The following is a 27,629-nucleotide window of genomic DNA, read 5'->3' as shown; positions in this document are numbered from 1 at the left end:
TACATTGGTCACTGAAAGTAACAAATCTGGTCACTAAATATAATTAGTGACCAAACTTAGGTGGTCACAAGGTGGTCACTATAGGTCCGTCACTAATTCTATTTAGTGACCAACAAATGTAAGTTGGTCACTAATACAAATTGTCTTTAGTGACCACGATTTTACAGTCACTAATTCAAAATGTCTTTAGTGACCACAATCTTATGGTCACAAATAGTAATGGCATTAGTGACCTATGAATCATTACTAAAGGTGTTACCAATGGTCACTGAATAGCAAAATTTGGTCATTAAAAACCATTCTCTGACATGCTTTTAGTGACCATATTGTTAGATCATTGGTTTGGTAACTGAATTGGCAATTTTTCCTGATTGCTAATACAAACTTGATCACTTAGTGCGTCAATACAAATCAAAGTAGCCTTCAATATTCCAACACCACAAAATGAAATGTACTCAAAAACCAGTTATCAATATTAAACTACTCAATTCCAATACAATATAAGACACATATCTCTATTACATTTGCAGATCCAAAATAAACAAATGTCAATATCCATCCTTAATATATAGCAATTTCAAAATAAATCGGAATACATACAAGTCTTTCTAGAAGTTCCATAAGCCTTCAATGACAGTTTGCAAGATGTACTTTTTTGAAGCTTAGACCAATCTGCAATATAACAAAACATATACAACAAGTTATAATTTTCATCCTAATATAGGTAAGAGCTGCATCTAAGAAAGGCCTAGTATTCACTATATACAGTTATACACTAATTACATTTCCTTGATATAATATAATTACAACAGCACAAATGAATCATGTATGCATACCATCAGTTTTGGGAGGATAACGCATCAATTTAAGTAAAAGTATGTCAGTATGATTTTGTCTTGCCTTTAGTGCCTCCAAACTCTTCATTTTGTGCAGTGGCTTTAGCCTTCACTGCCTCTAACTCTTCATTTTGCTGAGCTGCACCAGCTTTGACCATTTCTAACTCCTCATTGCTGAGCTGTAGTAGACTTTGCAGCCATCAACTCGCTCTGCAAGTTGCATTTCTTGTCTTTCTGCTTGATCTGCCTGATTTGCCTCCCTCACTTGAGCAAGATTTGTTGTATATGTAAAATGAATTAGATTAAAAGTAATCAGACATCATCTGAGCTTGCACACAAAAAAGAGTGGGAAAGAAAAGTATCATAATAACTGTAGAAGACCATGGGCTAAAATCACTAAGTCATAAATCTGAATAAGATAATAATTTTTTTGGTTAAGAAAATATGATACTTAAGTTAAAACTCTTATATAGGGCACGGACAGTATTCACATCTCTGGTAGCCTTATGTATAAGGGGGAAGTACACAATGACACCTCCAAACAACTCGGCTCACAAACTTGAAAGACAAAATAAAATTTTCATCTAAGCCAGTAATATGCATAATCATACCCTCTGTCGACGCAAGCCAAACGTCTCCCAGGTCTGTCAAATGCTACTCCTATAAGCAAGGAGGATAAGCAAATTCAGTCAACTATTGTTTGTATTTAACACACAAGATATACTGAAATTAATAAGAAAATAGGAAAGGAACTTTTACCTGGTAAGAGGAACAAATCAACTTGATCACTTGCCTGTAAAACTGTACAAAGAGAGATCCTCGATCAGTTTAACCCAATCATATCTACAATTGTTACATATATTTAAATCTATGAAGCCAATCCTGCATTCTTTTTGGAAAGAGTTTATTTGCACCGAAATGCCCTATAAGAAAAAGTAAGACATTAAAAACAAACAAGATGCCATGACTAAGGCTTTCTTGAAAAGAAATGCCAGACTGGACTACATCTGAGTGAAAAACGAGAAATATGTCATGATTTTTCAGGAAAATGAAACACTAAAGGATGTCCACACCTTCTAACTGAGAAACTACCCAGTTTGATAAAACTCTGATGTCTAAACCTGGGTAAATTGATAGATTGCCTTTTAAGAACTAGAATCACCATCAAATATTGTTCACATCCTAACATGGTTTTAGACAATCAGACATCCAAATAAGGAGTCACATAACTAGGCAGCCACATAGTCAAGATATGGTAGCCTGAAATAAAAGTATGCAATGAGTAGCTACAAGAAAAATGGCTTTTGGCAAGGAATTTTTTCCTTGTATAAAAACAGGAAATTCCTTGCATTAACCCAATAAAAGCTAGCATTTATAAGCAATAGAGAAATAATAATGACAAGAAAATAGAAAGCTAATGAATGCCCTGTTAATTGTGTGTTTTGTACTTAAGAAATTGAAAAGTAAATAATAACTCCTGTACTGATACACGTACTCAGACCTATAGGAATAACACATCATTTACGACCAAATAGGGGTGTTACCTGTCCATATACAACATCAACTCCATAAACAAAAGTTACACCATACTGAAGTAAGCAGTTGATAAATCCGCTGATTGATAACCCTGAGTCAAGAGCTACTTTGCAGAAACATTGATACCTAGTTGTTCAATGGCGGCTTCTAACTTGTGTCCTGCTCTGGATATACAAAATAGAAGAACAAATTAGCATAACAGGTCTTACCAAAGTTCGAGTATAAATGACTCTTGTTTAATGAACTGTAGATTGGTTTGTTAAATGAAGTAATCACCTACATCAAATTAGGAGTATCGCCTTTGTTGACCACCTTCGCATCCACTACTACTTTACCTACACCACCAAACATGAATAACTAAGTTAACTCCTATCACTGGTCTACTTTATGTAATAGCTTTTGTACAAACAATGCATGGGAGTATCACATTTGAAGGCAAAATAAAACTCACCGTGGCACACGTCATCCAATCTCTTCTTCCTAAACATGTCATTAACTAAATAGAATAGTTAATATATAAGTATAAATAGGGTTCTAGGACAAACACTTAACACTAGCTGAAAATGGGTAAAATCAATTGGTTTTAAGGGGCATAAAATCTCACTTCTTTGGTGCTTGATCCTTTGATAACTTCACAGCAGCAAAGCTTGTACCTGGACTATGCAAGCCATAATCCAGGTTAAGTAGGACATTACACAGTAACAAACCGGAACCACAAAGCAATTCGATCCATGATTAAATTGGTTATTACCAGTACAGAAATAGGCACATATATCATATCAACTTCATGAATCTAAATCAAGCTTTAAACTTTCCAAGGTAAAATAAGCATAAATATCTGGCCTTGAACAAATCTCAATCTGGGTTTCAGCCCTTCTGCAATCAAATACACTCAAAATATATAAAATTCCAACTCATAACCCAAGAACATACCCAATTCTGTGTCACTAGTTTAATCAAATTACTGGGTTTCTCACAGATATCAAATTCAATGAGAAACAAACCAAGCACATATTCACAGAAACAAGTGTGAATTAAGAGAGAAAGAGGGATTGGGTGACCTTATTGAGGATGCATTCTCGCAATGAATTCATGAGGCGGAACTTGTCTTGGTCATATGGAGATTGAGCGATGCTATTGAGCAGATCTAGAGCATCCTGACAAGTTAATAAATTAATAATTCAGAATACAATTTAATCGCAAAATCAACTGCCAAACTTCCTAAAATCCACAATATATAGAAGTGACAATACAAAAGAACACAAACATAGAGAGTCAAGTTATATGAGAAAAAAAAAATCAAACTACTGACAACTTCTTACTAGACCCAGAAATACAAAAACCCAATCGTTTATCTGTCGATCCTTATTCGTTGTCTCCAGCTAATCCTTGCACTGGATATATGAAAAGCAACCTGATCAATAAAATTTAGAAATAAGGAAAATCAAACCAAATCAAAACCGAAACATTCATATCAAAACAAAGCACACAAATGTTACTGAAAATCATATATCTCTCCTCTAATCACAATGATACTCAAATTTGATTTTCTTTACAATAGCATACAAATGAAACACAAAGAAGTGACCGATCAAACCGAGCGAGTGGGTAGTGAAAAAATTACAAGAATCTGACCGAAACAATTTTACATCAGAAAAACTTGTTATACTGGCTAGTGAGAGAATCCTTTAGATTTGAATACAGACCATAAAGGGAGTACTGACCAAGGTTCTGTGCTTCATACCATGAGTTCAGAACGGATAGGTGCTTATCCATCCCAGAAAATGCCAATTGGATCCTGAGACTGCAATCCACAGTGCCTCCATGGGTTTTGTAGCTGTTTGTCTTGATTGCACAGTCCCGATTGTGCAGGCAAACGAACCTAGAGCTCCCAGAACATTTGACGCACCCATCCCTTTTCCAATGCAGGTGCTGTAGCCTGCCCTCGGTGAACTCAAGCACCTGCATAAATCAAAACACATTCACTATATAACCTAAACCACAAACCATGAACGACATTAACGAATTCAAACTCCAAATCCAATTGCAATTTCCTTGCTCACTTACAAGAGTAAAGCTGGTGACAGTGTAGGTACTATTGGCAACAAAAGCCGCAGCTAGTAGACCTTGCAGCATATTTATGCCCAGCAAAAGCAACCATATATCCCCCATAATTATCCTGCAAATTCAAAATCACAAACCACAATAGATCGATGGAATTCAAAACAAGCCAACATTAACTTAACTACAATCTGATACTTTCAGTGCTAAGCTAACAAAACTGAGACCAACATTTTGCAATTATCAATATCAAAATCAACATTAACCCTAAACCCATCAAATCCCCGTAGCGATTCACAAAATTAAAGGATCACCAAAACGAAATGCAACTGTTTAGAAAGAGAGAGAGAGAGAGAGAGAGAGAGAGAGAGAACGGACCGGAGCAAAAGAGGAGTTGACGGAGAGGGCGAGAGTCTAGTGTCGCACGGAGACAACTGGGAGGTGGAGTTAGCGCCGTAACGGGAGGCGAAGGCGATCCCGAAGCTGAAGCCGTCGGACCTGGCGACCTTGGTGTCGGAGCACGGGAGTAGATTTAAATCAACATCATCTTTCCGAAAGAAAATCTCAATAGCTCGAAATTCAAATAACTCGATGAATTAATAGGAGCAGAGGAGAAGATCTGAGTCGGAGTCGATGGGTATGAGTCGGAGAATATTTGAGTTAGAGTCGGAGTGAGAGAAGAACAAGATGGGTATCACAATATCCATCTTTCATTCACAATTTGGGAATTGGGAGCGCGCCTATAATTTTTTGGAGACCGCGAAGTTGCCGCTTGAAAATTCACCAAGGAAAAATGTAAAATAACTTGGTCACTATCAATTATAGATTTGGTCACTAACATAAAATAATTAGGCGGGAGTTGGAAAAAATTTAGTGCTGACTATTTTAGTGACCAATGGGTAATGTTGGTCATTAATTCTATTCTTTTAGTGACCAATTATAAGTTGGTCACTATGATTTGATCACTAATGTCTATATTTGTTGTAGTGAAGGCAAAAGCTCCTGGCTTTTTCTTTCTCAGAGGATTTCGTCCTGGCTTTTCCTCTCTTGGAGGGGTTTCCTCTTCTTATTGGACTATACTTGGGCTTTTATTGTTGTTAGGCTTGTGGTGTTTTTAAATTTCCTTTTGTTTTTAATCTTGATGCAAAGCTTGGGTCTTCGTTTGTAAACTTTAATATTTGAATAAAAAGAAATATCATTCATTGGTATATGTATATACGAGAATACATATGATAAATATGATTCGCACCAAACACTCCTATGGAGTCGACACAAATAATCGTTTCTCCGAATACTGTGAGACTCTTATTCTAAAACAAGAACTAGAATCTAATATATCCCTAGTACACCCCACATTTTAGACAATTCACGCATCATTATTCCAAACAAAGATCAGAAACCTCCAAAGCAACACTACAGCAAAATTGATCTTTTACGGCGCACATTTGACGTGTGTCGTAAAAGACTGTCATTTACTGTGCACATCTCATGTGTGCCGTCAGAATGTCTTTATTCGAGTTATTCACGGCATGCATCTTATGTGTACCGTAAATTTAATTATCTATTAAATGCGTGTACAATATATGTGTCATAAATAAATTATTTAAAATAATATTTTACGACTTACTTTTTAAACATGTCGTAAATGAATTATAAAGTATTAATTTTTGTTTTTGATGGAAGTATATTAATTTTTTTTATTTGATTGAAAAAAGAAAAACAAAGCCATTGGTATATGTATATTAAATTTTGCTTCGTGTTTTCTTTATTTTTTCAATCTTCCTTATTTCATCACAGAGTCCATAGACTCCGACTCGCTGACTCGATGGTGGTTCACCGTTCACTCCCTCACCGCCTCTCTCTTTTTTCCGGCGACCTCTGTTCTCTACCAAACCTCTCTCCGTCCGCGAAAGATCGGCGACCTCTTTTTCCGCATTGGTTTGGAGTTTGACGTTTCGGTTTGTTTCAGATTTGTTGGATTTTGAATCTGTACTGGTTTTCTCTGTGTAATTTGACAAATTTGAAGGAGATTGCTTCGCTCCTTGAGACCGCTGCGTTAGGCTGACGATGGCGAAGAGGCGGCGGAAGCTGAGTGTTTCTGTGCTCTCGGCGTTTCTCAGTTTCGCCTTTTCGCCGGGTTGTTCTCCTATCTTCCGAAGGTGATGTTCGATTAGTGATTTCGGATTTGAAGTTGTGTTTCAGCGTTCAGTTTTATGTTTGGAGGTCTGTGATTGTGAAACATTGGTTATGCAGGACGATGAGCATGACATGGATGTTGATACTGCAACTTCTGCTACTCAAAGTCCCCTAAGAAACTTGTTGTTGCTGATTGATCAGAAAAAATATACAGTGAGGTGAGTGAATATAGTCATCATTACATGTGGGTCTTGTAGTTTAATAAGAAACTGGGAGCATTTGTGTTTGTAATAACATCTGGGTTGTGGTCTTGTAGGCTAAAGCTTGTGCCACAGCTGGCATTGCTCGACTAAAGAACATGAATGGGGGAACTATTGATGTCCTGTCCTGGCATCAAGGCTTTACTTCTATTACTCTCTTAGCTATGAATATACCGGTGATATCGCAGAAATTAGAGGGTGAGTTGTATCTTTTGATTCTTTTTTATGTACAAATGTCTCGATGTTAAGAACAAGGTCTAATTCAATGGTTTGTAGTAGAAGAGACTGAATTTGAACTGCATAAAAATAATGAAGGTACCTTCAATCTGAGTCAGATGGAGCCTCACCTCTCTGAATGTATGGGTTTGTCGTATACCAATCTTCTATGAATTGGGTGTAAATATGCTATGTTGCTGTTAGTATTTCTTTTCTCTGTTGATACAAACACTAGTTACTAAGGTGTTGTTGTGTGCTTGCGTGTCCAAATCATATCAGTGATAATTCCTATCTCTATCTCTTTCCATTGTGTGGAGTCCAATATGTGAAGCTTTAAACTTTTGGGTAGATGTAAGACATCTTATTTAAGATGCATTCATGCAAAAATAGTAGGCTTGGTTGCCAACGGCTGTGGTAAACATGACTGAAAAATGACCCTAAACCTTGTTAGGAGTTATTCTACCATTTCCAGAATTTATATTATTCAGAACTGGGTTATGAGACTGAATTGGCTTTGATCAGGTGGACATGCTCCAGGATGGCAAGATGTGCAGCCTCATGATCCTCAAGTTCAAGATGCAGCCAACCATGCTGTGAAGAGCCTTCAGCAAAAGTCCAATTCATTGTTCCCTTATGAGCTTCAAGAGATTGTCCATGCTAAGGCAGAGGTCAGTAGTGATTTTCTTCAATGTGTTTTTTTTTTTTTCACTTATCTATCATTGATATGTTAAGCTCAATAGTTGGGGTAGCTATTGGTTGTGTTTAATTGGCTGTAAGCTCCATTGAGTATTGGGTGATATTTTGTCGTCTTGGTTTGTCTTCGCAACTGGGGTAATGGCAGGTGAAACAATAACTCTATACATCATTGTTACTCCTCTTTGAGAAGGTAATTTGCTTCAGGTTTGCACTTTAGGTCAACTTATGTCCATCATATGTAGGAACAACAAGTAATTCAATGAATTTGTTTAGTATGCCTCGGAGCCTTTAGATGGTTGAAGTAGAAAGAAACTCAAATATAGATTTACTATTTTTTAAGAAGAAATATAGATGTTAAAACTGCATTCAGTATATTGGTCTGCCCTTAATTTTTACCCATCGCAAAAGAGACGCTTTTTCATCTGTGCCATGGTTGTGTGTATACTATCTGTGTTTCTTTTTATTGTCTTTGCAATTTTACACTATTGGTAATTGATTTCAGAAAATGTTTCTTTCCTGCAGTATTGTATACTCGTGTTGCATATTTTGTTGATGTGCTTTTGAACAGATAGTGATCTTGTTACTGTATCAAATTCAACTCCAGTCTGTTTCACTAGCAACAGCACTCCCCTTCTAGGTGCTTCTAGCTTTTTTATAATGTTCTTCCTCATTTAGTCACCTATTCCTTGTAATTATTTTGGTTATAATTTTGCTAAAGCAATGCCTCAGACTCTCAGTGGGTGTATTAGCTTGTTTTATTGTTTATATGCAACTTTTTAATGTTCAAATTAGTCATGCTACTGGTTTGAACCTTTGAATGTTAACAATATACTACCATTGATGGCATTACCTACATTTAGCTTACTTTATATCGTTTTTTGGCTCTACAAGAATGCTTCTCCGAAAATCCAAAAGATGGAAAAGATGCTGAAACTGCAGAAGCTGGACCCTCTTCGAGCAAGGTTATTCTACCTTTGATGCATGTAAATGATATATTACCATGGATAAATAGCATTGCCTATAGTTAGCTTCATTTTGCTTTTCACTTTCCCAGGATGCTTCTTCCAAAAAATCAACCTGTGGAAATGACGCTGAAACTTCAGGAGCTGGACGAGCAAGGTTTCTATTATACCTTTAATGTTACATAATATATTACCCATTAATAGCATTACATACGTTTACCTTACTTTACTTTATTTTCACTTTTCAAGGATGTGTCCCCTCAAACTGATGCAAGAGGTGTAAATGATGCTGAGTCATCAGCAGCTGGACCTTCCTCAAGCAAGGTTATTTTACCTTCAATGCAAACAGTATGTTACCATTGATAACATTGCTGGCATTTATCATACTTTGTTATTTTTTATTTTCCTAGGTTGCTTCTGTAGAAAATGATCCAAGTGGTGGAAGTGAGGTTGAAACTCTCCTCCTTAAGCAAGGTTTTTCTTCTGTGCCCAAACCTCGAGGCTGTGAGCGGAACATTACAGAGCAAGGATGATCTACCTAGCATGTTCTATGTTTGAAAACCAGTTTAATCATGCTTGAATGAAAGGGTCTAATTGAAAGCATTGTCTATTAGAAGAGTGAATGAAAACATCTTTTACGACACACAAAATTAAAGTTGTAAAACATCTTTCACAGTGCGCAAAAGAGTGTTTACGACGCACAAAAAATATTTTTTACGGTGCACATTTTATGTGCTACAAGATAAATTTATCTTTTATGACACGTTTTTTTATGCCGTAAAGTTGTCTTTTACGACTCACATTGTGTGTCATATAAGACCAGTTTTGTTGTAGCACAAGAATAAAAAAACGTCAGAGATTATGATCTTTGCAACTCAAAAAAATTTAAACACTTTTGGGAAGAGGAGTATCAGACTCTCCTTCCATTTCTACTCGAGCCCACGACGTCCACATCACCATCCAAAGCAAGCCTGGACCAAAGAGCCCAAGGTGTGGAAACCCTTAGGGAACCCAATCAAGATATGCTAAGGGCACCCCATAGTTTTCTCCACGGAATTCCAGACCACCACCACCGGCAGCCTTCGCCGTTGCCAGAGGACTTCGACATCACAGACCACCTCGCCCAAAGACAGTAGAGCCACGCGATCATCCTTGTCCGCCGGTCTACAACCACCAAATTCCAGATCAGCGCCTCCTCCGCCATATGTTGTCGCTGCATAGCAACGCCACAAATCCGATCAAAGCAAGTAGCAGACCGTTAGAATCGGCCAACCGGCCATTCTCTTCTCGTGTTAACCCAGTCATCAGGATTGCCCGAGACCCCAAAGGCTGATCACCATCGCTGCTGGCAGGACTCAATGCACTAGGATCTTTGATATTCTCAGGAAGAAATTCCCAGTATCGCCTATTGCAAAACCTCAGATCTGTCAAAGATTCCGGATCCAGGCTCCACCTAGAAACTTGTGTTGCCCCAAAAGCAACACCGACAGAGGTACCACACCTCAACCCACCACCGCAGTCAAATACAGCTAGCCAATCCATCCCAACATAATCAGAAAGCTCCGCCCACTCCACTGTTGAGCTCGCACCGATCAAATAGAGAAAGAGGAGAAACCACATGCCTAGGCCTGCACTGTTATCCATGAAAATGGGGAAGGTGTAGGAGCAGCAGTCACTGTAGATGACAGCACTTAGAACCCTAGCAGAGGTAGGTTAGTGTTTTTAAGTATTCACGTTAATAATAATGACTCGCGCTAACGGTAATAGCCCTTATTTTAATTATACTAGCTACTACCCCCGCGCGATGCTGCGGGTTTGCTTTTTCCCCAATTTTTGTATGGTATATTAACCAACATTTGTTCCAAAAATGATCATTCTAACCGAAGTTCCTAAACTCTAATTGCAAAGGTAGTTAGCTATTAACAAAATAATCTGCATTTATACTTCAAACCAGTTACTTTACATGAGATTGTCAAAGGTATCATCCTTTGGTTCAGCTGTTGATGAGAAGCTCATTTGGTCCTGATTCTAGTGCGCTGCCATTAAAAAATGGGGTAGTCAAATAAGAGAAGGTTGAATGGAGCTGCAAATTCTGTTCAAATGATAATCCAATGCACAACCATGAAAGCAACAACTATGAAGCTGATAACAATTATGCAAGCAAACCGATAACTACAAAGCTGACAGGAATTTAGTCTGAAACCAATTCACCGGAGCATTTCAAAACAAAAACTCAGTATAAGAAGAAAAATAAAGACACAAATAGATGAGCAATCCAAAACAAACTCAGACCCAGATCCCTGTTCTTCTTTCTATATTACCTGCTATCAATTGATGTCCTGTCTTCTACGTTTGAAGCCTCTTCTCCAACACCGATTCCTCCTCTTCTGCTTTCACAATTTCTCTCTATCTCTACACCTCTTGTCAAATAAATCCAGATCAATCACTCCTTTTTTCCTTTCACAGTCTATCTCTATCTCTGCACTCGAAACAAATAGAATCTCTCAAAAGTGGCAACACAGCAACCTTGACTTCATGGGTTCAGATCCTTGACAGACGCTCCAAGTATCGTCATATATTCAAGCGACCTGTATTTTAAAGAAAGGCATGTAGATTAGAGTTCTGAACATACCGCGCTAATAAATCCTCCTAAAATATACCATACAATAGCAACCATTAGAAAAAGGAGTACGTTTTGTATTATTAATGCCAAAGTTTACAAATCTATAGACAACTTCTATTTGCATAGGATGCATGGTGTAGGAAGGTTCTGATAGGACCCGCCCCAGATTTCACCCTGAAATCCAAAAAGGCCCTGCGGGGCCCACCTTAGAAGAAATTCTACAAAAAAATTTGACAGAACTTCCCCTAAAAATGGACAACCCAAAACCTGTAAACAAACAATTACACTTCTAAATCATCCATCCTTATTCTCCTGGAGCCACCCTGCTCCCTATATCACAACATCTCTCATATCACAAAACAATTCTGAAACTTAAGAATATTAATCTCAAGAGATATCAGAGCAATCTATTTCTCAGGCGTACAAGAAGGTAGAATACAAGATAAACGACCAATACTTTTATAATGCGGAAGCTATGACAGCTATGCCTCAACCCCAAGTACGCTCGACCTCAAGCTAAACTGGCCTGCAAACTGGGCATTTAAAACCGAAGGGCCCAGGGGAAAACATTTAAAATCCGTTAGAGTGAGTGGACGAAAAATAAGTAATTTCAAATGAATAAGTAAAACTTAATGCTTTCCCAAGTTATTCTCTAAAACCTCGCATGCAGTAACAATCTTGAACACACTCTTAATCATCCTTTTTACTGAAATCTCAATCACGTAACAAGAACATCTTGAAGTCTCTTAAAATCTCATCCTCAATCCTTATAAAAACATCATTTTCATGAGGCTCGTTTGATGACTAGAAAGGACTGCTGTCTAGTCATCTCATGCCATCTAGGAGGGACTGCCACCCAGATGCCGCATCGGAAGGGACTGCCAACCAGAATAGGAGGCGGTGGATAGATGGAACTGCCAACTAGCCACATGTGGTAGACGGGACTGCCGACTAACCACAGGTAGTAGACGGGACTGCCGACCAACTACCTCATGTCATCTGGAAGGGACTGCCAACCAGGTGACGCATCGGATGAGACTGCCAACCGAGCTGTAGTCTGGAAGGGACTGCCAACCAGACCATTACCTAGAAGGGACTGCCAACTAGGTAAGATACGCATGCGCCAAAACTGGCCTCCTTAATAAACTGAATAGCCTCCTCAAGAACTGAAAATAACCTCTTTCAATCACTTGCTTTCGGAAAGAAACTCGATATTACCTCAATAAATCAATAATAATTCACCGAAAGCATAACTCCGTAATAACTTGCTAACTCAATCCTCGATATCTCAATAAATCCTCGAAAGCATCCTCGAAAGCATAAAATCAAATACTCTGTAAATCAATAAATGCTTTCGGAAAGAAAACTCAATCTAACTTCAAAGCTGATAAGTACGTAGCTCAAAGCTCAATAAATTTCGATAAATCAATCATGCTCAAATATTCGATGAAACATTCGTACTCGTGAATCCTCATAAAAACCGATATTCGAAATCCAAAATTCTCATAATATTTTCTGAATCAGTCACTTCCCGAAAATCATTTCTCAACTCAATAACTCCTGAATAACTATCTCAAAAATCTACTAAAAGCCCTCAGGAAGGAATTTCAATACTAATCTCGATAAATCAACGCTCAAATATTCAAAACATAATTAAATCTCAATTGGAAGAAAATAATAATACTGCATGCGGAATTAATTTAAAAAAAAATGTCCACTCACAGTACTATTTAGGCGACCATGCATACGAGTTCCTTCGTCGAGCAATAGCTCGGTACATCGCCCTGTACACAATTATATTCCGTGAATAACTATTCAACAATTAAATACGATTCTCAAAATCAAATCCTCATAATTACATCTCCACTTCTCCTCGGATGCCACCCAAATTATACCACTAATACCATTTTGTTAATTTAAAGGTTCCAAGGCAGAACCGAGAGATATCCGACGGCCGGATTCTCATAATTCGATAATCGAAACCCTAAACTTCAAAAATTCATAATTAATTCCAAGCTTCTCCAAAATTCACCAAATTTCATATATAAGCTCTACAATATTTATAGGATTTAATGAGCTAAAAACTGGAATTAAAACACAGCCCAACACGCCTCCACGCGCCACCCACAGTGGCGGCGCGTGGGACCCACGCGCAGGCGGCAACCACCTCCGATGGCCACCATATTTTGACAGCAGCACCTACACAACACACTGATCAATTTTCTCAACTACAACACATCCCAATTTTACCTTTAAACAGTCGAATTCAACCGGTGAAGAAAACCCAGAAAATCAAGAACCCTAGATTTTCAATTCTGCCTCTACACTTCAAATCTTGATTCGAGGCTAGGGGCGAAATGATCTCCGTGGAAAACCAAACCTTCGACGGCAAAATGGTGACCAGAGGTGGCCGGAATCGCCGGAAATCGGCAAAAATGGCTAACTGCCACCGTAGCTTCCTCCGCTCCAAATCGAGCTTCTCCGGCCAAATCACCGTAATATACCTCCACAGATGTGATAAGGGGAAGAAACTGAGCTTGGGGGTGGCCGGATTACTTTCTGGGTCGGCCGGAGGAGGAAGAAATCGGAGGGGGAAGAGATCGGGCCGAAAGGGAGGAAGGGTCGGGGAGAGAGAAGAGAAAGTTAGCGGGGGCTAGGTAGATTTTCCAAAAATGGAAATCTACCAACAGTAATTTCCATATATATATACAACTTACCATGAACAGTAAATTCTACATTTTTGGCCATAACTCTCACATACTAAGTCCAATTTTTACGCACCACATATGCACGTGCTCGGTTTAACGTCCTCTACAACTTTCATGAAGGAAATTTTCTCAAATTTTGACCCGAACAAAAAGTCAACTTTTGGGGCCCCCTAAAAGCATTGAAACGACAGTAAAAGTGAAAGTAAAAGTTGTTTACCGTCCAAATGACTAGTAACCCGGTGAATTCGGGTTCGGGACGTCACAGGTTCTGGGAAGTCATGTAAAATGTACCTTAATAGTCTTTGCATCAGAAAAAATTTCAGAACTCAAAACTTTAATCTGCAATCTGCATAAGCATCCTTTGTATTTCTCAAAGTCTTCCTATTTCTGTCTCGGTCATGATATTGGAAGTGGGATCCCTGCAAACACAGATGATGAAAATGATGAAATTAATCCATGATTTTGTCCCATTGGAAATGATGTTGTTAGTACCAAGGTAAACATAACTCGATCTTCCCTATAATTACCTTAGTATATCTTAATTTACCTTTTCATGATGTGACTGTATGTTATCCACCAATACTGAAATTCACAGAGGGATTTTGAACTGATTGATACATATGGCGAATGATGTCTGGAATAGAGAGGCAAGAACAAATAAAGTTACTCTTGCACCAAACCACCAATACTGCCAAGCTAATCCAACATTCAGTATCATCCTAAAACTCGCTCTTACTCAAGCTCATCAAGAGCCTGCATAGCAGCTCAATGAATCTCATTCACCAATCTCCATGGCATTAATTGAAAATCCAAGGGATGCAAAAATTGCAACCAAAGTGGTCAGACAAAATCTGTCATATAAGGCAGAATCCAGAAGTTTTATTCTACTTCACTTTTGAAATTGAAATTGCAAGACTGTAGCAAAAGCAATCTTAGTCATTAATCAAGGAATGCATTCATATCAGAGAGAATCAAAACTTCCCTGCTTTCTTTCATCCAAAACCTTCACAAAATCGATAAGAATATAAATCACAATTAAATTCAGTACAACCAAATCTAAATAACAAAGAACTAAGTTGAAAAAAAATTACCCCAGGAACACTTTCAGCCGCTTCAAAAAAGCTTTCCCTATCTGAAACAACATTAACACTGTCAGTGAGTATAAAATCCTAACAAATTCGGAGAACAAATCCAACAGTACTAAATATTAAATGTGAATAAAATCAAAGTAAAAACTTATGGTTTCAAAGTTTTCCATTAAAAACCATGAACTTAAGCATTTACTAAACAATAAAAAAGATAAGATTCATGTTTGTTGACAAACATATGAATTTGTAGTAAAAGATGAAGTTCTATCATATTGTTAATAAAAGAGCCTAGATCAAAGGTACATGCAACTAAACAAAATATTATACAGGACATTGCATTAAAGGGATTAGTGGCCCCTTCTTTTCCTTTAATATGATGTTTAGTCTAATGTTCTGTAGAATATTTTTTTTTTTTTTTGTTAATTTCCTTTGCTTTTCTCTTTTGACAGTTTTTTTTCTTTCCTTATTTCGACTGCTCTACATTCCTTTAGGTCATATACATTATCAAATTATATTTCCAATCTTTTGTGGCTAATCTGATGATGATTATTAGTTGGGAGCTTCTCATGTGTTTTTGTTTATTAACAAAGGGAAACAAGAACTTATAAGATCCGAACATAAGTAACAGCTGCATAAGACCAAAAAAAAGAACACAGGGATATTAACTAAGCTGTAGCTATGCAAGCGTTTTGGTTTGCTATTGCAATAACCATCAAATCACACAAAGCTACATTAATTTTTAATGAAATTTTGGCCGCTTAGATCATAAATGCCCATTCAGTTGAATTTGAGTAATATGAAGTGATAAATAACCAATTAAAGAGATATGAACTACTTACCATTCCAAGTTAAAAACATCATGGCAAGAGCTGCTACTGTACACAATCCTGCACCTGATAATGATGCTTCTGTCAAATCTCTTGCAATTTTTCTGCACATAGGGCAAGCTGTAGTATATATATTTTTTAAAGTATCAGGGAGAAGTCAAATTTTACAGAAGTTTATCCCAGGTTTATTTATATATCTAACTTTTTCTTCTGTTTTCAAATAGACACACCAAACCTCAGATCACTATGTAGATACCTCAAAAAAAAGAATCAGAACAATCCCTCTGCCATTGATTCTACCAAAGCGGTCTCTGAAGACTCGTCACACTTGTTGTATCTTGCAATAGTTTGTTTCATACTGTAAAAAGTTGGAACAGAAATATAAAATGACTGAATAAATAATTTAGCTTCTTGGTTTTATAATGTATAAATAAATTCGTAAAGAGAGAGCTGCTTTGTGTGTCAGAATGAAGAAACTGACAGTAAATGTATAACTGAGAGATAGAAAATGTAAAGACCAAAATATAATTATAGGTATAAGGGGTATAGAAATGAGGGGTATGTAGCTAGCCTCCATCACATTAACCATTCAGGATGCTCAGTTCACTAATACTATTGTTTCTGACTGTCATCTAAGCTTGTTATTCTCCATTAGTCACTTGATATAGTGTCTAAATATTTTTTTTTTTTTTTAATATCTACATATGGTCATTACATTCCTATCACTTTGCATACAAAAGTAACTGTGAATGACCTGAGGTAAAATATAGTCACCCTTCTAATGTGATTTTGGTATCTATATTCAAGCGCATCCTATTGTACATGTTGTATTAGAATGAATTCAGTTGGATCAAGTTTGTTTCTTGACATTCATTACCAATATGAAAAAAATGGCAGAAAAATAAAGGAAGAATTCAGAATTTCAATCAAAAGCTCAACACTTATGACAAAATTTCAAAACAGAAACTAATTTATTTAAAGACAGCAAAATCTAAACCAGGAATACGTGTAGATCATTGCTAAGGAATCAGAACTGTAATAGTATATCACATAATTCACAATTAGTCAAGATGCAAGATTGCACATACAGGATGATACATTGAAAGCAGACTGAATAGATGAGCAATACAATTGACCTTGCTGCTACTGATAAACGGTATCTAATGATCAGCTGCCAAACAAAAATAACTACTTTGGTTATAGTTAATGTCGTGAAACACAGCTTGCATCATGTTTTAGACATTGGTCCAAATAGCGATAGACATAGGTAGAAATTTTAGTGACTTTATTAAACAATAAACATAAACACTTTTCCGCTCGATTTTGACTGGAACTGATAGCGGAGAATTGAAAATAAATTGAAATCATATAGCGATTACAGTAGGCATTTGTTAGATAGAACGATGATACGAAATACGACGCTTACTGAGATTTTCCTGATCTTGATTTTGACTGGAAGCCTGTTGTCCGTTAACAGGAACTCTAGATAGCGATGGAGGCTTCTCGAATGCGATAGATGCTGGGTTGAGGCTTATATATACATGCTATTTGAGGCTTCTCAAATGCGATAGATTCAAACGTTAACAGCAGAAGAACAAAACCCAGATTAAAAAAAAAAATCTCAAACCTTGGGATTCAACAGTGAACCAAACAATCACAAACAACCCAACAAATCTTTCACGAAAATGACTCATCAAACTTACCTGAGTCCCTGGTTTTGATACTTATTGCAATAGCAGAGCCCAATTCCTAAATCAATCACATATACACTGATTTGAAGAAATCAGGTAAAGAGTTCACAGTGAGGAGAGCGAGAAAAGGGAAAAAAAGGGACTGCAGGAACCAAATAGAAATTCGCAAATCAAAAGCAAGGAATGATTTGCAGGAGCAACAATCCACTCTCTCAATCTTGGTTATATGGCTAAAGAAGAAAAAAGAAACCGGCGCAAGTCAATTCTTTGGCTGTAGAAGAAAGAAGAAACCATATGGTATATCCAGGTTGGTTTTGGATTTTTGTGCGAGGAGACCGAGAGAAATTTGTTGATTCGAGTGAGAGCAAGAGCGATTTGGAATTCTAAAGAAACCTCCAGAAGCATACCGTAAAAAAAAAAAAAAAAAAAAACGCATCTTCCCATACCTAAAGACGCATATGCCCAGCCAACATCGTCTTAGCAAGCAGTACAAACCTGAAATTATAACAACAAACCAAGGGCAAAACCGTCAATTTATGTAAAAAGACCCATATGCCCAGATGACATCGTCTCAAATAGCACTCAGTCCTGCAATATAACAGAAAAGCAGGGACGAAAACGTCTTCTCCACCCCTTGATGAACAGTAGTAACAGTGAACTCATCTTTCAATATATGTATAATTTCTAGCAATTTGAGTAACCATTTATCAGAATAGAACCAACAACATGTTTTGTTTGTATGAACATGATAAACATGGTCCATTTTATTAACGACACCATATGTTTTTATTTTTTTGAAATGACATGTGTGTGTGTGTGTATATATATGTAATGTATATATCTATATAAATGTGTGTTGAAAGTTCTAAGTGGATACTTAGAACATAATTAGAAAAAAAAATATTTATAGATAACAAATAGAGGAAGGATTAGTGAGGTCTAGAAGGATCGGCTTAGATCAACATAACCAATATATAAAGAAGAAGAGGAGGGTCTAGAAGGAGCAGAACTCAGATGAGAGAAGGAAGGAAAAAGAAAGAAAAGAAAAAAGAAAAAGAAAAAAGAGAGCGACTAGAACACTCTTCGGTCTCTCTTATTGCTCCACGGTAAACCACCTCCATGCATGTCGTTTTATCGTCTTGGGTTAGAGAAGAAAAGGAAGAGACCCTTCCCAACGGGAGAGTTCTTGGAGTATCTAATAGTTTCTTTCCTCTGTACTTCATAATAAGATGATCTCCTTCGTCGTGAGGTGATGATCTGTTTGGGCATGATCCGATAAAATTGGAGATGCATAGTCTATGCTTCTGTTTCGAATGCAGAACTAGAATTGGGTAATTGCTTATGTTTACCCAATTTCATTTTAATGGCTATCAAGGTCTGTACTTTTCCTTATGCTTACAATTATACAATTTTATGTATGTGTACAGTGTACGTTTAATATGCAGAATGATTATATAAATATGAATATGATTGTTGTTATGCTAACAGATTCTGAGAATCGAAATGAAATTGAAAGTACTTTTGTAATGTCAATGAACTTAAATCATAATATTCAACTAACATTCAACTTCTATTGGAAATAAACTAAAAACCATAAATTCAAGCTCAAGACAAAACTTCGAAACCCCTTTAATTAGTTCATCCTCAATTCTCGAAAATCTGAACTCATATTGGAATTGGCTTGGACTTCAATAGTTTTTTTTAATTTAACAATTCGAGTAACCTACAGAAAATTCACTACGATCTAACGGTTGGATTGTCACGAATTGAAATATGAAATTCCCGAAACAATATAAATTCCGATCAATTTTAAAACGTACACCAATGGCATTAAAAATCATATCGACACATTCCTAATGTTGAACTCTACATAATGAACAAAACCAAAAGGTTGGAGGAGGCGGCATGCGCCCCCACGCGCATTCCCAATTTTATGTCAAAATGATCACCATGACTCAAGGATATATTTTTGTACCTGGACTAAAGACCAGTACGACATTGATTTTCTAGAAAATGGTTTGAAAGTTTCGAGAGGCTGAAATTTTAAATCGGTTGATGTTGGTGACGAAAAATTCCATAGAGGATTTTGACTCAGCAATGAATGCGGACTGGAGCGGGAGCTGACCGGGAACAATCGAGAAGCTTCTTTCGAGCGTTTACTTGAAGTTTGACCGTCAGCTAGAGGAGGGGGGGGGGGGTACTTGTAAAAAACCCTCCGATGCCTAAGACAGTATGTTTCTTAGTAGTGGAGTAGAGAGAGTTGGAATTCGATTGTTTACCTTGACGTCGAGTCATCTTTATATAGGTGATGACTTACTTGGAGAACAAGCCGTCATTAAATTCCGGGCTTTATGGCTGCATTTACTTACATATTTATGTCGATGATTATTGCTATAATGATTATGTAACCACCACTGCCCTTAAAGCCACAATAAACACCGTAATTATCACTGCAATTATTGTCGTACTTATAGCTGCAATGAAGACCGCCTTTATAACCGTATTTATGACTGGATATTCGTCATAATTGCATGTCGAAAATATTTGACTACTCCTACAATGCCCCCAAATTTTCTCTTTGACGTTCGTCCTAAGTGGAAATTTCTCAAAATTCTGAATTTCTTCTCTGGACACACGAGCTTCACCTTTGGACACCCATTGTAGAAATAACCTCCCAAGAAGGCCCAAACCGGATTCAAACTTTACTAGCCCAATCTTGAAGGCAAATCTAGCCAACCGAGCTCGAGCCCAAGCCTAACATTCTTCTCTCATTTCTTATTTTTTGTTTTTTGTTTTTTTTTTTTAAATTTAAACGGGTGAGACTCAACCCGGTATCCCCCACCGTACCCAGGCCTGAGTTAGTCCCGACCCGAATAGATTTCCGACCCGGTTTCGCCCCCAGCTCCGGCCCTATCCGGCGTTCCTCCGACCCGATTCTGGCATGATTCAAGCCGGATTTTCCGGCTCCTTGTTGCTTCGAGAATCTTCGGATTCTCCCTAGATTACTCCGGGATTCATAGCCGCATTATCCCTATAAAGAAGATCCCAATTTCAGTTGGTTTCTCACACCCATCTTCCAACTTCATCGGCAACACCTCCCTTCAAAGACACCGACGCCGTCACTTGTCCACCTTGCTTTGCTCACGCCTAGTTCGAACCCAGGACCGATTCTTCTTCGCCAGTCCCTAGTCTAGCCTTGCTTTGCAGGAATCCAAACCCAGAGCCGTCGCTTTCCCTGGCTTCCCTGTGCCCCGTTCGGGCCGTGCGGCCCAGCTTTGGCAATCCAGCTCCTCGTCGGCGTTGCCTCTGACAGCCGGCCTCTGTCGTCGAGTCATGCCCCAGGCTCAGCTAAGCCGACCTCGAGGTACTTCTTCTTCATTCCTTCTTTTCCTTTTCGCATCTTTTCCTTTCTTTTTTTTTGTTGTCTGCTTCTTCTTCTTTTTTTACCTTTCTTTCGGAAACACGCGCGTGTGATTACTCTTGTGTTTGTTCTTTGTAGTTTTTCCCTGCACTCATGGCTCGTATCAAGATTTTTGACTCGGCGAAAGTTCAGAAGAGAAGTCCAGAAGAAGTTAAGGAGTCGGTGTCTTGGATCCCAACGGATTGCGACAACGAAAAGTACATCAAGGAGTACTCCATACCGAAATCTGTTAAGTTCTCGCTTGTTCCTGCTAATGTTACATGAAACGCGGGACGTTGCGGTACGGGTACGCGGTACGCTAGTCTTTAGGATTCACGGTACGCTAAGATATATTAGCTAATTTTAATTAAAATAAATTATATATAATAATTAAGATTATGAAAAAATAATAAATAGATAACCATATCATAAATAAAAATCCCAAAAAGAATTATAAAATTAAAATAAATTGTCATTACTGCTTAAAAATTGATTGAGTTTTTTAATATAACAAAGAAAAATAATGCTTAAAAATAATTTTTTTTTTTCGATGACTGGAACCCAGTGGGAGGCTTGGCCATCACGCCTGTCTAAGTCCTTATTTTGAAGTGCCGCTTGAGTCTCTTCCTCTTGCAAATTTGGATATATGAGTTTGATGCGTTCCTGGCCGAATCGGTTGTGCATTGAGAATGGGTGGAATAGGTCTGCTTGATGTATTCTTGGTACGCAATGAATCTTCCTCATCAACATAGTTTCCGTCTAACATTCTCCATCGCAAGTCTTCCAATCTCAATGGTGATTTTGGATTAATGTCTCATCTCTTATAAGTTCCATTATTGTAGTATTCAGAGAAACGTGAAAGAAGACGAATATCGGAATGAATAAAAACCAATTTATCAGCTCTTTCAGCATTCAGCCTATTTCTTTTGACACTGTGAATGTATGAATACGTACTCCAATTCCTTTCGGCAGATGAACTTGATATTGGTTGAGCTAGTACCTATTTATTTGTGATATCGTATGGAACAAAACATATACATATCAAGTTAGTAAACTAATTAATATACTTGACAAAAAAAAAAAAAAGATGGCAAATTACAAGATATTGCTATATAAAAAATAATTTAATAACTCATAGAATAAACATGCTAGAGCAATCAATCATTCAACCACGGCGAAGTCTAACCAAAAAAAAAAAAAAACTATAGCAGTAACCAATCACTCAGCCGGCAAAGTCTCACAAAAAAAAGAAAGAAAGAAACATAACTATAGCAGTAATCAATCATTCAGTTTCAGCCTACGGCAAAGTCTAGGGAAAAAAAAAACTATAAAAGTAATCAATCATTCAACCTACGGCAAAGTTATTAAAAAAAAAAAAAAACTATAACAATAATCAACAATCAACCTACCAACGGCAAGTTTAACAAAAAAAAAAAAAACAACCTATAACAACAATAATGCATAATGAACAGAGATTAAAATATTAATAATAACAAAATATTACCTTTTGTGCAACTTCTGCTAATTCTGGAACTTGTGAACCATATGTTGACCACCAATCAATGGCATCCATAGTTACAGCATCTGTCTAGGCAGCTTGTGAAGCAAAAATACCTTTTCGCTGATGAAAAATGGCATATTGTTGATGTAATAACTCTGCTTCTCCTCCATCTTCTGATATCTTATCAAATGCTTCCATGAGGCTTGTAATAACTTCTACATCTTGATTTGGGCTCTTTCGAATTAATCCTCTTGGTGCTTTTTTACTAAGATATTCTCTATCATAAAATCTTAGTGTCAGGGCATATCCAACACAATGGATAGGGTAATTCATTTTTTGCCACCTTTGGAGCACAATCTTTTCAACTTGTGGAAAATATTTAGAGTGCGGCCCAAAACTCATAGCTTCTCTTATTTCTCCAAGCATATTGTCCATCCTTTCATAAACTTCACCCATCTTTTGACCATCACCATCACAATATTTAATTAAAAAATATATTGGCTTTGTGATATTCACTATAGCCAACACATCGTCCTAAAAATTGTCTGCCAACACAGCTTGTGTTATATTCTCCCCAAGTTTTCTTTTATCTCCATCTAAAGTCTTCACCCAATCTTTCCATTTTTGAATAATTACCGTACTTGCTAGTGCTTCTTTGCAATCAATAAGTCGCCTCAACAAGATATAATGCGATGCAAATCTAGTTTTTGCAACTTCCAATAACTCCAATTTTGATTGACTTCTGAACATGGCCAAAGCATGTGAATGGTTCAAAAAGAACTTAACAATAGCTTTTCCAATATTATAAATTTCCTCAAACCACTCAAACTCTTTTGCCAAATCTTTAAAAATAAGATTCAAGGTATGAACAACACAAGGGGACCAAAAGATATGTTTATGTATCTTTTCAATCTCTCTCCCAGCATATTCACAGTTTGCTGCATTGTCAGTGACTATCTGGAGGACATTTGACGATCCCACATCTTCAATTGCAATAAGCATAAAGGCAGCAATCACGTCACCAGTTTTTGGTATCCCAGAAAAATCTTGAGCATAAAGAAACATAACTCCTCTACTGTTTGCAGCAATAATGTTGATAAGTGGCTCACGCTTCACGTTAGACCATCCATCTGATACAATTGAAACACCGTGAGTAAACCATGTATCTTTAACAGGAGCTAATTCTTTTTCTAGACTTCGTTTACACTCATCAAGCAAAGTAGTTCTTGCTTTTTCAGAAGATGGAGCCTTATAACCCCTAGGTCCATTATTTATAGCTGAAATCATCTCATGAAATTGGGGATTTCTTAACACATTAAACGGAATTCCATTAGCGCACAATCCTCTCATCACCTTCATATCAACACTATTTTTGTCCATAATCTTGAACATATCATCAAGAGCACCCGCAGTGGATTTTTGTGGTTGTTGCCTCAAGATTGTTGAGCTTTTCAAAGATGAAGAAACTCCTTTTTTTTTTCAGCTTCCATAACCATTCTGCGAACGCTTTCATATTCCTCCCAATTATTAATCAATGATTGACATTGACGGATCTCTGATTTTTTTCCAGGGAGATTACCAAAAAAGTGGTAGTGAATGCGAGTATATGAACTCTTATATTGACCATTACAATGTTTGCAGGTCCATGATTTTGTTCCACCTGAATTTTTTCCTTGTGCTCCACCTGTGATAATAACTTCATTGAGTAATGGCTTTAGGTCAGAATTCATTGGAATTTCTTGAGATTCTTGAGCTTGTTCATGGCTGTTTCTACTCGATGATTGGTCTGTATAACTCGCTTGAGTTTCTTCAACAGAATTATTGTCTTCATACTCACCAACATGATCTTCATAATTTTCTTCTAAAATTGGTTCTTGATGTGATGGTTTTCTTTTTCCAAACGCCATTGTTGAACTGAGCTAAAATAATAAAGTTTTGTTTTATGCTTTGTAGTTGTACGTACTGCTATGAATTGCAGCTTATATAGAGTTTATCAATCAATAAAATCTTTGAAAATTAGGATTCCTACTCTTAATCTGAAAGGACTTTTATTTTACCTAAATACCCCTTCTTAACATACTATGACAACTACATTACTTATGGAGGATAAATAAGTAAATTAACAAATAACAGAAAAATAAATAATAAAGAAAGCTGCCTTTAATTTTTAATTTTTTTTAGATAATCATCATCACCTTAATCATCTATGCTTTTGACTAAAAAAAAAAAAAAAAAACTCAATTCCTGTCGTGAACAACCACCACCACGCATTCTTCTCTAATGTGCTAAGAAAGCCGTCGCCAAAATCTCAGAGATTCATAGGAGATTTTGTAATCTTCCCAGAAAATCAAAGATCTCCTTTTCACATCCATTGATTCTCTTCATCTCTTCAGAAATCCCAGATTCAAGAACATGGCTGAGGTTCAAGAACATCAACCTTCTTCGGCCACTGCCGCCAAGAAACAGTGGTCGCCGGAACGCGATTGGCGTTGATTGATACTGGGCTTTGACGTTGATTGAACGCAGGCGGGGATCGCTATGTTTGCTGATCCGGATCACGAATGCCTTGCGATTAGGTTCGCGTGATCCGGAACGTGGGTCGCCGGCATATACAACGTTTCCGGTGACTCTGGTTCCTGCAAACGCCGATATTTACATTGGAGAAAAATTGCATGTTGGTGCCTTGATTATATCTCCTCAACACCTGAGATTTATTAGATTTCCCTTACACCCTGTCTTCCAACTCATGTGGGTGGTACTCGGTTTACACCCACTCCAACTCAATCCGCATGCTTACCTCCTTCTGTCTGCATTTTTAATCGGGGGGGGGGGGGGGGGGGGGGGGGTCTCCTTAGGGCTTTCAGATTTTGTTTATCTATATAATTGTGCTAGGATTGGTAAACTCAGATACTTTAACTTTACTCCATACCCGAAGATGAAGGTGTTTGGGGGCTTGTCCAATAACTATCGAGAATGGAAGTCCAGGGCCTTGTTGATCACTAGTGGGTGGGGTGCTCCCTCGAGCTAGATCTTTTGCCCTTGAGAGCTTTTGCAGATGACCTTGGTACATATCTTAACCGTTTTCTACCTGTACTTAATTCCTTCTACGACGTCCGTTGATTGATTTTCACTCGTTGTGCGCGTTTCACTTGCAGCTTACAAGCTCTCTCAGGCCAAAGTCAATGTTCCCCTCAGTCGTATTGTGTGGTTAGAAAGTCATCTTGTGCAGCTAGAGTGGTTTCCTTCCCAGTTTGTAACTCGTGAGAATCTTCTCGAGGCCGCATCCAACCGCCCATTAGCTTTATTTGGCCGTTACCAAGAATACATAGATCATGCACTTTCTAGGAAGGAACTAGCAATTCGTGTTGTACAAATAGAGAACAACTTCCACATATCCGATGATTGCGAATCACTATTTGCTGAGTATCTCAAGGTCAAGGACACCTTTCGTTTGATAGTTCCTTGCTCGGCCGTGGTCACCGTCGAGGGGGATGAAGCAAGAGAAAGCCTCGAAGTAGAGGAAGGAGGGTCCTAGGGAAATGTTTCGGATGAAGGAATTTGGTCTTGTTCTATAAGGGAGCTACCCCAATCGGTTCGTCCTCCTCAGAAGGTGAGAAAGCGTAAGGTCGGAGATCTTGTCGCTAGCGATGGCCCGTCTCATTCTTTTCGAGGGGAATTGGTTCGAGACATGTAGCCGCATTGTTCGCTGCAGAGGGTTCATTTTACTCCGCCACCTATGCCGGATACCATCTCTCATCTGTCCTCTCGAAGCGCCCCTACGTCCTCGGCGACCCCATTTGTCATGATGCCTCCTCTTCCACCCAAAGTTCTAGAATTTAGTTTCAGGAAGCACGACAACTCCTATGTTTTGGTAGGAGAATCCCTGTTCGCTAATGGTTCCACAGCGTCAACGGTAGCTAATGCCTTTGCATCACTGAGGCCAATTCGGAGCTGCCTCCTAAGAGTCCTACGAAGTTTTACAATGACATGTGCGCTTCTCAGTTGGATGTGAGTACTTTTTCCTTTTTTTTGATGACTTTCTCCTTGATGCAAATGACATTTGAATTATTCATTTAGTTCTTTTCCTTCCTATACAGGCCTTCTTGCTGTCCTACCACTTCCTGCGCAGCCTCGACGTTTTTCAATCGAAGGAACAACAACAGTTGGATGAGGCGAGTCGCCAACTCAAATCCCTGGAAAAGGAGCTTAACGAATAGATGAAAACAATGGTGGACCTAAGTCTCCTCCTCGAGGACAAAGATCGTCAGATAGCGACACTAAAAACCTACTTGGACTTAGTAAGGAGGAGTAAGGAGGAGGAGTTCGAGAGAGGGGCCGCTCAGATGAAGTGCATATTAGCCAAAAATTTTCGGCTTGGGTGGAATCAAGCCTTAACCAGAGAGGGGGACAAGTGCTACATTGACCCTAACGAGTTCGATTGTTACTACAGATTTGCCCCCATGTGTGTGATGACCTGGATTTTCATTATGTAATTTTGGTAATTAATAATGGACCAGTTGTACGAATAATTGTTATTATGCTTTATTCGTAGGTTGTTTGTGAAGTGGAATGGTTTTCGTACGAATAATTATTCGATTTTCACAGTTTAGGGGGTTGTGTGATGTTTGACTTTTTATACGTTGGGGTTCTCAGAAAACTTCCTTCACGAAAGTTGTAGAGCGCGTCGATACGAGTTCGTGGACATGTGGAATGCGTCAATCGAAGTTCGTATAAGAAAGTTATGGCTAGTGGAAGAAGTTTCTGTTTTAGTATAAATAGAGAAAAATCAGAAATTCTTTCATAATTCCATATTTCCATTTCCGGAAATATTTCTTTTCTCTCTCTTCTCTCTCGTCTGCACCTTCAGAATCGAAATTATCAGGCTGACCCGACCCGAACACGGCGATCCGACCCGAACCCGGCGATCCGACCCGGCCGGAACTCGTAACTGCGGCGACCTCTACCGGTGAAACCAGCCCAGAACGACTCGCCTCCTTGCTCCGATAGTCTCTGTGGTGGCCTCTAGCGCGATTCTCCTTCACGGCGGCGCTGCAAGGCGGCACAGGTTGAGGAAATCGGACCTAACCT

General features: G+C 38.0%; 2 protein-coding genes, 2 long non-coding RNA genes and 1 pseudogene across 6 annotated transcripts; 2 read left to right on the top strand and 3 right to left on the bottom strand.

Annotated features, from left to right (window-relative positions):
- Nucleotides 1-4,022: 4,022 nt before the first annotated feature.
- On the bottom strand, nucleotides 4,023-5,029 carry LOC112182991 (annotated as a pseudogene).
- A 1,192-nt stretch (nucleotides 5,030-6,221) lies between these two features.
- Nucleotides 6,222-9,491, top strand: LOC112201971 (cysteine proteinase inhibitor 7). Of its 2 annotated transcripts, none has more exons than XM_024342899.2 (8): nucleotides 6,222-6,592; nucleotides 6,687-6,695; nucleotides 6,978-7,027; nucleotides 7,568-7,713; nucleotides 8,633-8,703; nucleotides 8,796-8,860; nucleotides 8,953-9,027; nucleotides 9,114-9,491. In XM_024342899.2, the coding sequence occupies exons 1-7, from the start codon at nucleotides 6,501-6,503 to the stop codon at nucleotides 8,970-8,972; spliced, it is 453 nt and encodes a 150-aa protein (XP_024198667.1). In that variant the 5' UTR covers nucleotides 6,222-6,500; the 3' UTR covers nucleotides 8,973-9,027; nucleotides 9,114-9,491. The 2 variants fall into 2 exon arrangements, with proteins under 2 accessions (XP_024198667.1, XP_040369724.1); XM_040513790.1 differs by having other exon boundaries at nucleotides 6,687-6,787; nucleotides 6,886-7,027.
- Nucleotides 9,492-10,825: 1,334 nt separating this feature from the next.
- LOC112182048 lies at nucleotides 10,826-16,173 on the bottom strand. Of its 2 annotated transcripts, none has more exons than XR_005804448.1 (5): nucleotides 15,962-16,173; nucleotides 15,126-15,166; nucleotides 14,562-14,668; nucleotides 14,326-14,453; nucleotides 10,826-11,291 (listed from the first exon to the last, which is right to left on the bottom strand). It is a non-coding gene; the product is annotated as an uncharacterized LOC112182048 (long non-coding RNA). The 2 variants fall into 2 exon arrangements; XR_002929257.2 differs by having other exon boundaries at nucleotides 14,582-14,668.
- A 4,322-nt stretch (nucleotides 16,174-20,495) lies between these two features.
- LOC121050927 lies at nucleotides 20,496-21,961 on the top strand. Its single transcript, XR_005804410.1, has 3 exons — nucleotides 20,496-21,004; nucleotides 21,140-21,378; nucleotides 21,606-21,961. It is a non-coding gene; the product is annotated as an uncharacterized LOC121050927 (long non-coding RNA).
- A 1,114-nt stretch (nucleotides 21,962-23,075) lies between these two features.
- LOC112201967 lies at nucleotides 23,076-23,921 on the bottom strand. The gene has a single exon (XM_024342896.1). The coding sequence runs from the start codon at nucleotides 23,919-23,921 to the stop codon at nucleotides 23,076-23,078; it is 846 nt and encodes a 281-aa protein (XP_024198664.1).
- Between the last annotated feature and the right edge of the window lie 3,708 nt (nucleotides 23,922-27,629).

The sequence above is a fragment of the Rosa chinensis genome, chromosome 1, assembly GCF_002994745.2.
Source record: "Rosa chinensis cultivar Old Blush chromosome 1, RchiOBHm-V2, whole genome shotgun sequence".
Taxonomy (NCBI): domain Eukaryota; kingdom Viridiplantae; phylum Streptophyta; class Magnoliopsida; order Rosales; family Rosaceae; genus Rosa; species Rosa chinensis.
The sequence above is the reverse complement of the archived record's forward strand: the minus strand, read 5'-3'. Positions and strand labels throughout refer to the sequence as shown.

Coding starts and splice junctions, on each gene's coding strand:
- LOC112201971 (XM_024342899.2), top strand. CDS start 6,501: ATGGCGAAGAGGCGGCGGAAGCTGAGTGTTTCTGTGCTCTCGGCGTTT. Junction 7,028..7,567: donor GATATCGCAGAAATTAGAGG/GTGAGTTGTATC, acceptor GGCTTTGATCAG/GTGGACATGCTCCAGGATGG. Junction 8,704..8,795: donor CTGGACCCTCTTCGAGCAAG/GTTATTCTACCT, acceptor TCACTTTCCCAG/GATGCTTCTTCCAAAAAATC.
- LOC112201967 (XM_024342896.1), bottom strand. CDS start 23,921: ATGGACAAAAATAGTGTTGATATGAAGGTGATGAGAGGATTGTGCGCT.